Consider the following 17,489-nt stretch of genomic DNA (forward strand, 5'->3'; position numbering starts at 1 on the left):
AAAGTTTTCTGTGCAGGGAATAGGGTGGACATAGAGAACATAGAGAAATAATGCTTGTGTGTTTCACACAAATGAATATACTGTAACTACAAGGTCTGTATTTTACAGTAAACCTCCCAACAACTGTGGAACTATTTTGCATTTTACAAAATGTCAATATAATGCTCTTCCTCTATAAGCACAGATTGGCACACGTGTGGCACACCTTTTGTGGTGTTCTTTAACTATTGCAATACAGAAAATATGCATTTGACCATATATAATAGTCCAGAGTGTCTTCTCACAGCAGCATAATGGTTTTTTTTTCCGTCACAAACACACAAACTTATCAACAAAAGAGTCATATCATATCACCTCACATGTGAAGACTGACATAGAAAAACAAAATTGTGCTTCGAAAGCTGACCATTGTAAAAAGCGACAAAATCAGAATAGCTCCAGTGGTCGCAACACCAATTGCATGGCTCACATCTGTGTCATTTTCTTGTTAATATCCTTTTATTAAAATGCATGTATTACCTTTATACAGCCCTGGAAAGGAAGTTGCTCTCTTTTAGCTTCATGTCGCCAGTCTAGCCAAGGCCATTATCTCATCCCAAATGTCAATATTCCTGTTTTTATGAATCTGATTAGTCTGTAAAACGCCAGAGGGTCTTGAGGTCCCGGTGGACTTCCGTGAACCTGTGGTAACATCATTGTCTGGTCCTTTCTGGCAGAGATCTGACATCACTTAAGCCAGATGGCAGGTGAAAAGGCTTCTGGGAATTGTTTTTTTTTTCCCTTGAGCGACCTCGTGAGACCACATCAAGTGCATGCAACTGTACTTTGAGCTAATCATCTCCGTGCTTTACCTGGTCTGCAGTGGTGCAAAAATACACACACACACACACACAAAGCTATTTAAAGTTTAGAGGCTTTGTATGTGGCAGCATGGCATGCAACATTGCATCAGGCTGCCATCAAAATTTCATTCTGGAGATAATGCCAAGAAAATGGGATTTCGGATGGCTAAAAATAAACAAGGCAGTCAATGGTAGGATGTGGGAATTGGGTTAATCTGGCTCTGAAAAATGGTGGATGTTTGAAATGTGATTACTGTTAAAATACACAGACATGGGGGACAAAATTAGGCTTGGGGGGATTTTAGCTCTGCTCCAAACCTGTCAGTCATCAATGACAAGCAGCAGCCGAGGTCAAAGTTCATGTATGACCTGAGGTAATGGGGAAGTCTGTAGCAACAGGGAGGTAGCACTCTTGTATGTATGTGTGTGGATGTGTGTGTTAGCCTACAGCTGGGATTCAACATCTGGAACCAGTGAGCAGTCTGGTGGCTGCTGTCAGGGTCACCGCAGTGGGAGGTCAACCCCCACCTGCCCTCAACCCCTCTCCTTTCCACCCCCCAATGTCCATCTCCCTTCTCCTACAGTGCCAGCTCTCCAGGCAAACATGCAACACCATGACTCCATGAATCTTGTTAGCTGTGGACAGATGGGCATTCACACGTAACCATTCTCTGAGACAGGAAAGGTCCTGTGAATGGAGCTGTTGTGTGAAAGTGATCCTGGGGAGAAAAACGGCATAGTGGGAGATAAAGGGGTGGGATGGAGGATGGAGGGACAGACAAGAATGAACTGTCTCCTTCCTGCTTACTCTTGTTAGAGAACCTGTGGAATAAGATCAGTACTCTCGCCTCAGCCCTCTGGCGTATGGAAAGCTGCATACTTACGTTCTTGAAGCAGTTACATTCAAGATTGTTTGAGTCTATTCAGTCCACCAGTTGTAGTGGAACAGAGAGCACACACAATGGACAATGGAGCTCTGTCCAAACTGTAGATCATGACGTGCCCACTGACATCACTTTCCAAACAACTACTTTTATACTATATAAACTGACTTTTGAGGTTCTTAACCAATTTATAATTGGTCAAAATTCTCTAAATGGTTTACAATTAGGTACATAAACCTTAATATTAGTTGAAAATGGACATAAATTGAGTCTTCCTGGAAAAATAAATTTCTTTCAAAATTCTTCACTTGAAAAAACTTTTGATCAGTATCTAATAATCAATATCTAAACTTGGATGGGACATTATGTCATTTCATTTTTACCTAATTTGAAAGTTACCATATTTGTCTCTTGCCGTTAAAGCTGTAAAAAATGTGCATACACATTTGGAGCATCAGACATGTCAGTATATCAGAATCATGAACATCTCATACACTTACATGTCCCATGAGGTGCATTCATTTCTATAATGCATATCATTTGTGAGTTGCCATGTCTGTCTCTTGCCAGGGTATATAGTAGATGAAATGCTGATTATTTGATATGTTTTGACTCATCACATATATTGCCTTGTTACAGTTTAGAGTGTGAACAATGTGTTACAGTTTCAGCTTGCCAGATAATCCACAATAAATAAACATGTTGTATCACACTTTTTCCCTTCAATGTTTTTGTCTCAGAATTCAGGCCAAGACACGGGAAATTCGGGAGAAGCAGGCAAAGGAGAGGGAATACGCTGAGATCCAAGATATTGTCAGCCCCACCTTTAGCTCAGATGAAGAGCACACCTATGCTGGCATTGGATCATTAGACTCTTCAGTAGATAGCAACAGCATGGACCCATACAGTAATCCTTACCATCTCCCTCAAAGTCCACAGCTTCCCTCGAGTCCTCCGGAGAATGGTCCACCACTGGAAGCTCTGTATGCTCAGGTCAATAAACCTCGCAATGGACGTCCTGCAGCTCCAGACAGGTAAGGAGCGATCAAAAAATGGTCATATCGTTGGCATTCCTTAAGGATTTTGATTATGTTCTCCACACATTCAGACAAACAACAGTCTCGTTCATTTGCACCTCATATGTGGTGTCCCACAAGCCAAGCAGGCAAAATCCATGCACAAGGCAAAACAAGAGTGAGAGCTTTATGGCTTTAAATGTTTTACATTATCCCTGCATCACAGCCCGTCAGACAGATTTTAGAGAGTCATACTGCATCTCTGGGCTCAGATTTCTTATTGCTGCACGGTTGGATCACTCATAACTGCCTACATGAATATTTGACACAATGCCTTTTTTTTTAATTCAAATTTCACTTTCAGTAACAGGACTTTTGTGTGTATTTTATGTTGTGAGTGAAAGTGACCAATAACTTACTCTGCTAACTTTAAATCTCTGGACATAGGCTACATAGGCTATAAAATAAGCACAAGATAAGCACAAGTAGTATTTTGGCCATGTGGTGGACCAGAGACCTGTCCAGACAGTATCCTGGAATAGTGATGAAAAGCTACTTCTACAAGAAACACATTATAAGTCGTCTTCAACTTGTTTTTGCCGGAGATTCAAAATACTGTCTTGCAGTTGTTATATCTCTATGGAGTATTATAAGCAGAGATGTGTTGGAAAACATCATAAATGCTTGGGAATACTGGTGGAACAGTCTATGTACAAGAGACTGCAAATACGTTTTGTCGTTGTCAACATGCTAACCAATGTTCGCTGAAGGTAACATTAGTTACATTTGGATTCAGTTATTCTTGTAATATATCTTGTATCTTGTATCTTGTAACCTTGCATTTGAAGGTCTAGTTGACTCATAAACTTCACTCTTCAACTTTAATACAGTAAGACACCCAAGGGACACCCTGTACCTTGGATGGAGGAGTTGGGCTACTGTGTCCAGCTCCCCCATGACCCATAAGAAAAATATTCTGCCCATATTTTCTTCCAACCTTTGTGTTGAGTGTTATTAATTGGTGAGACAACACCTACTGTACCTCCTGTCATTGACAGCTGTCAGTTTGGGGATTGTGACCTATCAATATTGTCTCGGGCTCATGTGGGATGGGGTTTATGAGTTTCTGTGTGTGATCAAAAGAGAGAGCCTCCATTAGAGAGAGGATTTAGAGATGTAGAATCCTCATGCAGTAACCCACCCATGACAGTAACGACAAGGTTGTCTGTCCTCGGTGATATCAGGCAAAGTCCATGTGTCAGTGCACCTGGGGCTTAGTGTAGGTCAATAATGTGTATGTCTAAAGAAAAGATTGTATTCACCTGTTTCCCTGCCCCTTTTTTGTCATAGCAACTATCCCAATGACAAAGCAGAAGTTGATGTAGTGTCTGGCAGCCAGTTGAATGTTTGATGAGTCTCATGCTTGTGTATTCAGATCCAAACTCTATGATGCTGCTCTGGGATATACATGGTGCTTCTGATTCAGTGGATATACCAATACTCCTTTCAGGGACACAGTTTTAAACCCTGGCCCGATTTTCCTAGCAGAATTGAAGGGGCTAAAAATGAGTTATTTTTGTATGAGGGTTCTGATTTCTAAAGAGCTCTTTTGTTTAAATATATCATATATTCAGATGTTGTTTGATGCTGAAGTTTAATAAAACCTGGCCATATTTCCCCTGACTATTTGAAAGGTGTTGTATCTCTAATACACTTTTTTTTTATTCTAGATGCATTTTATTCTTAGTGTGGCTGCCTCTGAAATTTAAAACATAAATAGCATGAAAAGAACCTGCTTTATTTATTCTACTTTCCTCTCTTGTTGTCACCATTTCTTGGAAATTGTGAGTTTTCTCCTTCATGGGTTTATTTCGGCATAACAAGCTTAGTGCTGCATGTTAATTATACATACAAGCTTAAATTCAGTTGGGTGTCTGAGCCTTGAGTATTGATAGCACAGTGAGGAGTTTTACTTTCAGAGTCGGATTAGCTGTTTGCAAGGCTTGTTATTTGATTTGAAATATGCACTGCATGTTCAACACTGCATTTTTGTTTTGCACCTCTTGCTGCTTTGCATATCTAGTGTATGCCACTGTGGCTGTATGTCTGTAATATTTGTTTTGCTGCCTTTGAGATATAATCATATGCACTGGTTCTTATTTCGCTCAGAGGCTTTTTATTTATGACTCACAAAAAGGAGCTTGAAACATAGTCACATTGGAAAGTCCCATCACTTGCCTATCATAACAAATACAAGCAATGATTTACATTTCTAAATTAAACTTAATAGAACTTTCATAGAATGCAATTCCAGCACAGTAGAATGTCCAATCGTTGTTTGGACATTTTTCAAAAGGTCTCTCAAAACTTTAATTTTGCAATACAGAGATTCAGTAGAACTCACTTTTTCTTTTATTTTTGGTCCCGCCGCCATAAACTACTAACCTAATATTTCAGTGAATAGCGATAAGACAAATCCTATTTAAAGGGTCAAGAGAAGAAAATAGATAATGATTGTTCAGGGATTGCTGCTCATTCCTTGATGTCAGTTAGTCTTCATTAAGAAAGAGAAGAATGAGCAACAGTTATCTCTGACCTGAACACTGCTCCCAGACCTTGTCCTCTGAGGTGGACCCCAAAGAAACACGCTCTGCCTTAATGAGCAATTCAATTATCTTATCTAAGGACATTGGAGTTGTTTTCTAGTAGACTTAGGTTCCATGGTCAGTGATCTGATAGATACCTATACCGTCTTACACACCTGGGTTAACTTAAGCAACATATAAAAATAAATATTTCATTCACACACATTTCAGTCTTTACTGTCTATATGGAAACAGTCCACAATATTTAGTGATACCAACATTTCTTTCATTATCTACCGCTCTATCCTCCACATGAGGGTTGCGGGGCCGCTGGAGCCAATCCCAGCTGAGGCAGGGCGAGAGAGATGCCAATTAACCAATTAACAATTAACCTGCATGTTTTTGGACTGGAGGAGACTGGATAGTCAGGAGGAAAGCCCACGCACATATGAGGAGAGCATGCAAACTCCTCATAGAAAGGCCAGAATGGAGTGGTGAACTGGTAATCTTTTTTTGCTGTGAGGCAACAGTGCATCACTGTGTGGCCTGATGTTTGTATGTTTGTTTATTTTACAGAAACTCATATAGGGAATACTAAATTGGAATAGATCTTTAAGTGTGTTGCTGGCTAGCTTCCACTATCTCCTACAGCATAGTAAATAATGTTGTAAGAGGAAATTACCATGGTGGGAGCCATCTCCTGATTATCATATGACTTCTCCAAACATGGCACAAATCTTATGCTGCAATATTGGCTCCAGAACCAAGTAAATGGATGTAAATTGAGTTGAAATTAGCTGACAGCCTTCCTTTATTTTTCGGTCCTTGCTGGGGGAAAACACACCAAATGCTCAACAGAGGCAGAGTGTGTTGGAGGATGACTACACTTGAACTAATCAGTGTCTTTCATCTCAAAGCCGTCTAGTCAAACATTAGCATAGCTGGAAAGACATCAAACAATGCAAGTGCACCCACAAGTCTGGGATCTCTTTGGTTTGTTTACAGTATGTCCTCAGTGCTGTCATTAAAACACAATATTTGAGTCAAATAAAAGACAGCTCTGCTCTGATCCACTCACCAAATTAGAGACACTTACGGACCCTTCAGTTAATGTGGGATAGTGTTCCTTTATAGAAGGGGTGGGGTCCAAATGCCTGCAATTGCCAGTAACTGTATGTTATAGTTTTGCATTTTTATGCCTCATGTGTTTACACACACATGTATTCATTTTATACCATAATAAATGCATTCACCCTTGACTTACCAAGGGTTTCAAACCTGCACTCTTAACTCTTCATATAAGAAGCTGCAGCTGGATAAACAGCCCAGGAATACACCTCTCTAATAGACATTTGATAATGGAGCCGTAATGGGAAGGTCAGTGTGACTGTAAAGCCTGAATGAGTCAGACATGAGCTTATAAACCATTGGAGTTATGAGGACCCCCAGTTTCTCAGTCCAGCCAGAGATCCTGTCCATGTTGCCGTCTCAGGTTTTACTGTTCCTCTACGAGATCACGGTAGAACGGGAACTTTATTTGACAATTTATAACCAACCTCTATGTTATTAAAGCTGGCAGCCCAGTGGTGTTTTGACAGTGCTGTCACACTCAGTAAAACAGAAGGGCACCCATAGAAATCTTCAGTTTTGTTAAAACTAATACGAAGCAAACATAAACAGTATTTCCCCCCTAAAACCCATGGCATAAATCCTGCTCTGTCAGTTACAGCGTTTATATGAAAGTGAGCTTTTACATAAACACCCACACTCGGTGTTTTCTTTTTTAGCATTTCTTCCACCTTATTAATAGACCTCGCAAAATGGAATGACCTCATTTCTTGACAGGCAGCTGATAAGTCAACACCCTCCCCCCCCCTCTCTGCCCTGGGACTGTGGGGTTTGGGTGACTGGCGTTGGATGCTGTGTGTCTCAGAACGACAACCTGACAGGTGCCAGGCTCGACGGGATTTTGTGGGAAGCAAGCATGAAACAAAGCATCACCTTTGAAACAGCAATTTGACTGACTGCTGCTCCCATTACCCAGCCGAGTTTCTAAAGCTCCTTAGAGCATGGGCATGAGAAAGAGTCAGAGAGACACAGAGAAGAAAAGTTGGGGGGTTAGCGATGGAGGAATGGAGGAAAAGCTGTGGAGCTGATGGAGCTAAGCAACCCAAAACCCTTGACGTCCTCAACTCAGCAGCTCCAGAGAGCCTGGCAAGCAGAGAGCAGGGAGAGAGAAAGAACCCAAAGATCTTCCACTTAAGAAACACTCAATGTTTTTTTTCCTCTCCTTATTCTCTCCCCACACCTAAATTCTGTCGTTTTATATTTTCTTGAAATTGAATGATAAGGCGTCAAAAACATTTTTTTTTTATTGTTAATAAAAGGTCAGAAAGTTTGCAAAGATTTCTCCCTTCACACTAAAGCTTATTTTATACATAAATCCCCTATTTTGCCGTTTAGAAACATGCACATCCCATTCTGCTGTTCTCTCGTTCTCTCTGCCCCCGTTCCCTTTTCCATTCTTGCAGGTTTACATGCAACAATGATGTGGAATGAAGACTCTATATTGTGCAAATGGGGACACTTGGAGTTGCTCAGAGGCACATGCTATACATTCAAATGATGAGTATTGTATAGACTTCCACTGCAAAGTTTCAAAACCTGCACATGCTTTTCAGCGCCACAGAGCTTTTAACCTTACAGTTGTTGGATAATCATCACCAAGAACCATTCATTCACTATCGTCTCGTTTCCTCATCATCCTCATCACCACCACAACAGTAACATTCCAACAGGGAGACATAATAGTTTGCTTTTAATCTGCGTTGAATGTTCTGAATGGACCACTAAATGACTCCAGTATAGTGATGCAAATGGGGAGTAAGTTCTTATGAACAACAATTCCACCACAATCAGATGATCACTCAGCCAATCTGAAGTAATCACTTTTTTATTGTTTGCTGTCTCTTATTTGGCATGTGTAATTAACTCCACAATCAACAATCAGTCTCCGTGATTTTTATTGCCTATATTTTCATTTCTACGCAATCAAAGTGAGATTAGCAACATTTTCTGACTGCAACATCTGTATCGTTGATTAAATGCAAACTCAATAATTCTTTGGTAAACAAATGAATCTTTTATGACCCTTGCATCTGCATTTAATAACAGCTCGTGAGTCTCTAATACATTTTCTCGTAGTTCCCAGGGGAATGAAGCCCGATATGTCTGTCATCAAAGAGCGGTTTGCTTTAACGAGACGCACACATTAGTAGTAACTAATTATGTTTTACTTACTTATCTGTATCTCTGTTCTTCCACTGTGTTTGGTTGTATCCAGTTAATTTGCCTCTTGTAAGGATAGCAAGCTTAACAAGATGTAGAAGCAACATTGACTGCATCCCATTTTATTCCCAGAGCCATGACAGCATGTTTTGCTGCTGCCTTTTGTTTGTCTTTGACATCCTGTAGCGTTTTCCATTACTTCCTCTGAGTATCCATGTGTGGGTGTGAAATTAGTGTCACGGTGAATGTCTGGAGCGGCGCCTTCTCCTGCTCTAATTGAGAATATAAAAGAGACAGTGGGGTAATGGAGAGGGTTCACGTGGAATGTTAGCTCCTGTTGAGTAAGCGGTCAGTGTAAGGAATGAGCTTGGGTGAATCCTCAGGTCACTTTGCTGTTAGCGGGGTCGGCAGGACTTCCCTAGCATCTGGTAAAGCTGTGCAGATTGTGTTTCAGTCACCGGAGAGATGTTGGAAAAGCATCATGTAAACCCCGTAGATAGGTAACAAAATGAGGGCGCACGTCTGATATACACACACACACGATTCACACTGCCTTTTGCCCTCTGCTCGCAGCCCATTCTGTGCCATGGCGATAGTGCAGGAGTCTAATGCACCAAATGCACATCGTCCTTATCGCGCGGGTTCTCGCAGGCAAAGCATATGAATTATTTTCCTGGCCTGTTTTTTTTTTTCATCCTCCCACTTTGGAGAGGGCCCTGTGGGATGGATGTGATGAGATGGAGCACAAGAAGGCAATTTATCCTCCGTTTGTACCATTACATTCATTTAAGAAAGCAAACAGCCTGAAAGCAGACAGAGAGAGAGAGAGAGAGAGAGAGAGAGAGAGAGAGAGAGAGAGAGAGAGGGAGAGCGACAAGCGGAGAGAGAGAATAATATAGACCCACTTCTCCTTCAACTCTACATCAAGTGGATCAAGCTGATTAACATAGCAAGTACAGTAACCTATGCATTTTATCAAGGTCCTTCAAACTAGAAGCCTGGAAGACATGAATGCAGCAGCTAATGAATTTTCAGAAAAAAGATGAAAGCAAACGGGGAGCACACCATTTCGGGCAGAAAAATGGGAAATAGAGATGCAGGTTGTTTGGATATGGCTGAGTGCTGCCCAGGGCCTTGTCTAGGAGATGACAAGGTCTTGGGCCATAAGCCCAGACCATGGGGCTTTGTCTCGTATGAATAAAATACACCAACAGCCTTATGACAGTAGATTGGTTCTATAAGTGAACATATATAATATAATAACGCTTTACATTAAGGTAGCACATCAGCTGATAAACAGTTAACTGATAAATTCATTACTAATTATTGCTACCTTGTGATGCGTTTTACTGGTGTTAATTGTTGTTCGGCCAGGTTGTAAAAGATCATTTAATCTTAATGTGACTTCATAATACAATAAGGCTTTATATTAGCCATTGAATAGCACTTATTGATGGTGTATCATGTAATGGGAAGAGCACGCCATGATTGTTTTTGTCACATGATGTCACTATATTGATGAAGTCTTATTATAACTTCTGTTGTGGTACTTACTTAGCGAATTATATAAAGGTTGTAATTCATACACAATAACTTCCTTACTTGCTATCAATAAGCAATTATGGGGGCGGAGCGAGTGTCTTTGACTGTATTAGATTTGAGATTTTTTTTCTATATGTCAAAAAGATTCAGGGCTTGTCACCAAACAAAGACAGATAAGCCTGATAAAAGCTGATAAAGCCGACAGTGCTGCCAAAGCCTCGTTTGTAGATCAGCACCAGGGGGCATCTCATTCTAAGCAATCAGCACCTGCAAATAGACAGTTAATCCCTCCTCAGCTTTCCTTAAGGCTGCTGTTGTCTGACAGGGTAACTGACTGTAATGCAGTAAGGAGAGATTAACAAAATAGACAAGCATTCACAGGGTATGGCAAGTTTTTTCCCAATGTATAATGAATTTGATTGTTTGTTTTGTAAATGTCACAGCAACTAATTAGGAGAAAGCACACAGAGAACACGCTGTTAGCGAATGTAGGGCACACTTTTCTCCATATTCAGCCACTGAGAAATCCATTTTGATTGAATAACACGCACTGCAGTGTGACTGTTACGTCAATATGAGGTTTCTGTCAGAGAAAACCCTGATGTTCACATGATAGATAACATAATTTCATAAACCAATCAGGGGTTTACTCTGCTAAGATAGCATCGCTGTGTGCAGGTGACTGCAGGAGCAGGAGTTTGCAAGAAACGTGTCAGCAAGCAGACTGTCATGCCCATTCAAATTACTCTCAGAAGTCATTGGAATCAAAAGAAATAACCACTGATCATGCCAAAAGAGATAACAAGAAACATTCTGAGTTAGGAAAAGAAGGGTTCAATTCTGGCTCTGCTGGCCGAGGGATACAGTGAACGTCAGGTTGCTTCTGTCCTTAAAATTTCTAATATGGCAGTTCATGAGAACAAGGTCGAGCAGCAAACATTGGGAACAAAAAAGCTACACTCGGGATGTCAGTTCATTTGATTGTCACTCAGCAACCATAGGATGACATCAAGTGACCCTCAAAAAATGTTTTACTCAAACACATACTTAAAAATCAAAAAGTCTCTTAATGTTTTCCAGAGCTGTGTATATATATATATATATATATATACTGTTTGTCGCAGCAGATATAACTTATCTGCGCTGTGCAAAATAAATAAACATAATGAAATAATAGTGGATTATTTGAAACAGTGTCATATAGAGCCTTACAGATGCAGGATACCTTGTGTCTCTAACGCAACGCACCAAGCTTTCAATTGACTGAAATGTAAACCCACTGGTGACACATTTAGATGCTCGGAGCAGAGAAAGGGTGAAGTAAAAGTCAGAGGTTGAGTGAGGGGTTAGGGCCAGGAAAAGGACTGAGGTTAGGGTTAGAATAAATATCTAGGCTGAGTGGATATCCACTGTTTGATCACACTCTGAGCTGTGCCTCCTGGTGAGTCTTCTTCAGATGCAGAAGGCTACCTTGCTGAGGGACGGTGACAGAGTGGCGGTATATGGTGCTCTTGGAATGAGAATGGGCTTATTCGACCCACTGTTTTAGTCATTAGTCATATCGGGGGATTTTGGCACGTTTGCCAATATCAATAATAATCATCACACAACAAACACAAACAATAAAATACACATAAAAGTGGCCTCGGCGTGTCAGGCAGGAACTGCTGCATGTGTCCCTTTTGAAAGCAAGTACAGTGAGACCGAGAAAGTTGTTGTTGGGGGATTCCCCTCTCACTGTGAATGGGACTTGTTGAAGACAGCAGATCACAAACTGGGCAGAAGAACAAGTGAAATGCAGCGCCAAAGCAGATTCTGACAGAATCAGACACAGCTGCTACATATGACCGGCAGTTACTCATGGGTTGGAAGAGGTATTTTAAATCTTGCCCTTATATATGTTCCTTTCCATAAACCAGTCCAGATTTGAGATCAAATGAGGCCTAACTTGCATACCTGCATTACAACTGAAGACATGTGTGTTTACACTCCGTGTAACTGCAAAAATCACCAAAACAACAACATGTTACTACCATATGAGCTTCCCCAAAACAACTTCCCACAAGTATTCGCTGTAGTCACTTTCATCCTCACGCTTCATTTCTTTGCCTGCTGACTAAAGGCATACCCAGAGACTGCCAGACATCAAGAAGCGTGCCAACCCTCAGATCTTTGTTGGCTGCTTTTTTAAAAACATGTACACAGAATATTAGCAAATATCTGCTAAAAATCAACAGTTCTGTTATTAGCCCTGAACCAACGACATAATATACTTGTAAAAAGCCTAACCTCTTATCCTGCCATCACATTATTGCAATAGTGATAGAATCCATGTTATATTTGCTGCAAAAGGAGGCTACTTTGTACTGGAGGGAGTGGGGATTTAGTCACCTGCTTCAATCACCCAACTATGTGCTGAACATTATTTTCTAAATGGTCAGTGGGGTACAACTGTATCAGGACATTAGTCTATTCTAATCTAAAGCCAGCCAGTGTGTCCAGAGCACATAATTAAATTTTCCCCCGTCCACAACTGAACCAGCGAGCCGGTGCACTCAGTGCAGACAAGCGTTAGTAGTTCTCTGTTTTAAGAGCAGGATCCATATTCCTACGTCAGACTGTGGTGGTTGTCGTCCCAATCCCTGTGCCTTGAACAAGCTCCCGGCGGCGAATTGGATCTCTGCGAGAGCCTTTGTAATTACAGAGAACTGAATGGGTGAATACATCCCAAATCCACGAGACCAGCGAGTGACACATTCCGTCGGTCTCAAGTCTCCTTCCAATATTTGAGATTGAGTCATGTGGAGCTACTGAAATAGTGCACACCACTATCATTTCTCCCTGCCGTTCATGTGCAAAGTCTTTTGAAAGATTGGACACATTTTTTTTTCTGAAATAATGAGCTTCCATTTTAATTTACACATGCTGATTAAATTGCAATGTGGTGTAATATCCCTTTTCATGGTGTATTTGGCAGCACCAGTATAATGTGATGAAGCAGTAGGACAAACGCTGGCAATTCATGAAATGTAACATCATTTCGGTTCAAGGTGTTTTGCTTCCTTGTATTCCCAGTCGTGTGATTTATATTAGTTTTGAAATGCAAACCTTGCTTCTACTATTCGTGTTCATGTTTCTGGCTTCATGCTATGTGAGTTTTACAGGCTGTGTTTGATACCCAGACTGGATTACAGGATATTTCTCCAGTGAAATAAGACAAGTGCTTTGGTAGGTCATTTGAGCCTGACCCGTTTGAGATCATTGTGGGACCCTAATAAAAAACCTACTCTGTATGAGGGCAGGCAAACATTTCTAATGCCATCAGCATGTCAGTAAAAAAAAAAAAAAAAGCTCTTAGCCCCGTTGCAATAGAGTAATGGCGGCACATGGTCTTGTTTGTACACTGTAATGGGACCATGATGTCATCATGGATCATCATGGAGCCAAAGGTCTTAAAGTCTGGCCTGATCTCAAAGAAGAGAAGTTGTATTCAAGGAAATTACACAAGTTTCCTCCAGTTTCCAGTGTGCTCACTGTGATTGGTAGAGCTTGTTTATGCCAACAGGAATTACAGGGAAAGTTAATAACCCGCGGCATTTTAACGCAGTCAGCTCTATTGAATTGGCTCACTGATTTGACCAAACGCCATGTTAACTTCCTGGTAATAAACTCGTCTCCTCTCTTTCTCTCTTTAGGTTCCTCTGGTCTGAACATTAACAGTTAACATTCCATCACCAGTACAGTGTAACGTGGGATGGTTTTTATTGTTGATGACGGTCTGATGATATCCTGGTATCCGTTGGTCTTTTGTGAACAGAATTGAGTTAACATTATTTCACATCCTCCACCCACTATCAAGCCTGACTGGGGGAGCATTTGTGTGTATACACCAGAAGTCCTGGGGTGGGTGGGGACAAGTTATATGGAGCTGGCTTAATCCGCATTGTGTGAGTTCATTTGGCCATGGTTTGAATGCAACAGACATGAGCTTATATTTAAAAGTTACACACTACAATATTTAATGTGACTGAACTTGATAATAATGAGCTATCTTCTTTCAGATCTGTTAGAGTGAGCTGTTGGCGATATTGTAGGATATCACTCCACTTCACCATTCTTGAGCTTTACATCTTCTCCAGCTAAATGTCCTTAAGTGTCCCAGTGACGGAAGCTTTCCCTGAAACATTTGTCTTCTCTGCTGTGATTCAATGTAAAGAATAATCCCCATTCTGCAATTATAGAGCAATCATTAAAAGCTCACTGCCAGGCTGACCTGCAGTCAGTCTTATCCTGGATTATGGCCATGTTTTAGCAGTAGTCAAGGATGTCATTTAAAACCCACACTGGTTTTAAATGACCTTTTGTTTTAAGTTGTGGTTCATCCTTTTTATGGCTGTGAAAGCAGACTATAGATGATAAATCCTGTTGTTTCTAATGAGTTTATGGTTTAGTGTTTATGGCTGAGTTCTTTATCTGTGTTAGTATTGTGTGTGTGGTTGTGTTTTGTCTGAGAGCAGGCATGTGTGTCATCATTCTTTCTCTGGCGTGTGTCAGTGACAGTCATTTATTCATAATGTAGCTCAACAGGATGAATGATGATTGTGCTGGAGAACTTTAATAGAGTGGTTCACAGTAAGGCCCGAGGTTCTGACTGGAAACAGTGGTTCTCACATTATGAAGCTGACTTTGGCAGGAAAACAAATGTGAGGAGAAGGTATGGTTACATGAATAAATAAAATAAATTAAAATAAAATCGCTCCCTGGTGTGTTGAGATAATGTCCTTTGAAGATGTTTGACATCAGCAGAGTAGCTTAGGCACTTTGTAAGTGTAGTGTTTTCAAATCACAGTGATTTACTGGATTTGACTTTTCAAATTGCCTATTCCTCATCACTGAAATGTCTACTACTATTGAGCTGCATCATAACTAATGTATAATCTAGTTTTATATGAAACATAACGTGGGAAAAAAACATACCTGACTAGACACAGTGCGGATGAGACACTGTATCATTGATAAGTTTCACTATTACCACATGTGTAAGCAGACACGGTCATCTTCAGTGTAGAAGAAAAGGATTCCACTGTAAGGTTACGCCGGTTCTCTCATACTCTATGTGTCTTTTCTATCATGACAGTAAATCTCTGCAGACATGTGTTTCACAGCAGAGCCTGAGTCATGGTTATAGCAAGCAGTTACATATCAAACCATATATCACTAGGGTCTTGGAATCAGTTTTTATAGTCCATTGAGGTCATAAAGTTCTGAGATGAAGAGGTTAGAGATTTCGTCACTGACTCCGGCACCTGAAGTAACATCATTGTGTGGCATTTTGTCATAGTGCATTGCTATCAGGAGACACATTCAGTAATCAGTAAGACATGTAGACAGTATCACATTCAATATGAAAATCTCCACAGACTTTCATGTAAATAAATATCTATATGTATATATGTGTATATATATATATATAAATATATATATACTGTATGTATTTTAAATCAGCGTTCAGTAAAAGCATGAGGATGAACTAAATTGTATATTATTACTATTGTTAATGATGAAATTGAATGTTCTCTATCATTTTCATGTACTTAAATACTCAGTGGGTCCAACCATGAAGCAAAGGTGCTTCAGAAAAAAAGATGTAACATTAAATAGATTACATGATTAATCACATATTGCATAATACATGAGAAGTGCATTGTTAGTCATAATTTGGGGAAAAGTCAGACCAGCCCCAGTTGAAAAAGATAGAAAGTGTGATTTTTGTTTTAAATATCCCAGGTTATGTCCTTCTCTTCCAATTTAATATGCCCTCTGCTGTGAGATTGTGAAGATTCTATACACATTCTCTTCTTTTATTTTTGCTTCACTAAAGCTCCTTACTCACAGTTTGAATTCCCTTATTTTTTTTTGTTCTTTTTCCTGATGCGTCTCTTTCACTCCACACCCTTCATTTTCCATCTTCCCCTCTTTATCTCCATCTTTCCTCCCCATTTTCCACCAATGCCAGGGATACTGAACAAGCCCCGGCTATCGAGCCATAATGAGCATGTTCACTAAAGCACTGAATCGTCAGAACAAAGAGAGGCAGATAGAGTGAGGGAGAAGGATGGATGACAAGGGGGAGACAAAGAATAAGAGAGAGAGAGAGATTCTGGAGTGTACCCTTGAATGGCTTTGGATTGTAAACCCCTACAGCTTCCTCCTCCTTTGGCTGTATTTTTCTTAATAGCCTCTTGGGCTATTTCTGGGTCCCTTTTTAAATGAGAGGTGGGTGGGAGTGAATGCAGTGAAGGGGTGTAGGGGAGTGTGTGTGTGTGTGCTGGGGGGGTGTATTTGGCCCCAATAATGAATAAGCACTCTGACTCACAGCAGGATCAGGGCTGGTGGTGTGGAGATTTTGTTGCATCTGTGTGTGTGTGTGTGTGTGTGTGTGTACGGGGCTCTCTGTTGCTACTGGAGACAAGGTTTGAGATGCATGTGCACACGCACACACATGCACACTGGCGTGCACAAACCCCTGAATGTGGAACGTCCAAAGCTGATTAGTCAAACTTGTGATTTCCAATTTCAAACCCGTGACACAAATCCCACACTTAATATTCATGCAGAAAGCAGTGAGAGCCCCGCACTGCCGTAGGGCTGTGTGGCTTTGGTGGTTGGTGAGTTGGGGTGGGACTTGGAAAAGGTGGTGGTGGTGGTGGTGGTGGGGGTGGGGGTGTGCCTTTTAATCAGCTTAGTTTAAAGGATGGAGATGAGGAAAAGAGGAGGATGACAGGGAAAGAGAAAAGAAAAAATGGTGTCTTTTCTGCTACTCCATTGGGTTGGTGGTCCATTGGTGAAAGCAGCACACACACACACACACACACACACACACAGAGACAGAGAGAGTGGACATCTTACCTAAGGCTTCAGAGTGATGGTGTAAGCCTCCTCCTAATCAGACACCCTCCCGTGTCTTGTCTCATTCAATCTGCTAGTCTGGAGGTGGCCAAGGCAAGCAGACAGCAAAATGTCCCGCTTAATGAAATTGTTCACAGCCCATATTTCATGTTGTGTGCTGTGTGTGTGTGTTTGTGCATTTGTCACAGGAAACACACACACACACTATAAACAGCATTATGGCTGCATCTGACAGACATCATTTCAGCCGTTTCAGCCAGGGTGACTCCAGCGCTGTCACACTGTGTGTGACTCCTCTGTCTGTTTTACCTGGTAATCAGGACGGCATGCTGTGTCATCGTCACTGCCTCGCACACGCAGGGAGCGCTGGGTGCAAAGGAGAGATGAGCAAAGGGTGTAAAAGCTGAAGAACAACAAGTTAAA

General features: G+C 41.0%; 1 protein-coding gene across 2 annotated transcripts in view; it reads left to right on the forward strand.

Annotated features, from left to right (window-relative positions):
- pard3aa (par-3 family cell polarity regulator alpha, a) overlaps positions 1-17,489 on the forward strand; it is a 314,117-nt gene that overhangs the window by 238,253 nt on the left and 58,375 nt on the right. For both annotated transcript variants that reach the window (XM_044031983.1, XM_044031991.1), the window contains exon 21: positions 2,467-2,760. In XM_044031983.1, coding sequence (XP_043887918.1) covers positions 2,467-2,760 — 294 coding nt within the window. The remainder of the gene's footprint in view (positions 1-2,466; positions 2,761-17,489) is intronic.

This window comes from Solea senegalensis, linkage group LG1 (genome assembly GCF_019176455.1).
Source record: "Solea senegalensis isolate Sse05_10M linkage group LG1, IFAPA_SoseM_1, whole genome shotgun sequence".
NCBI lineage: Eukaryota > Metazoa > Chordata > Actinopteri > Pleuronectiformes > Soleidae > Solea > Solea senegalensis.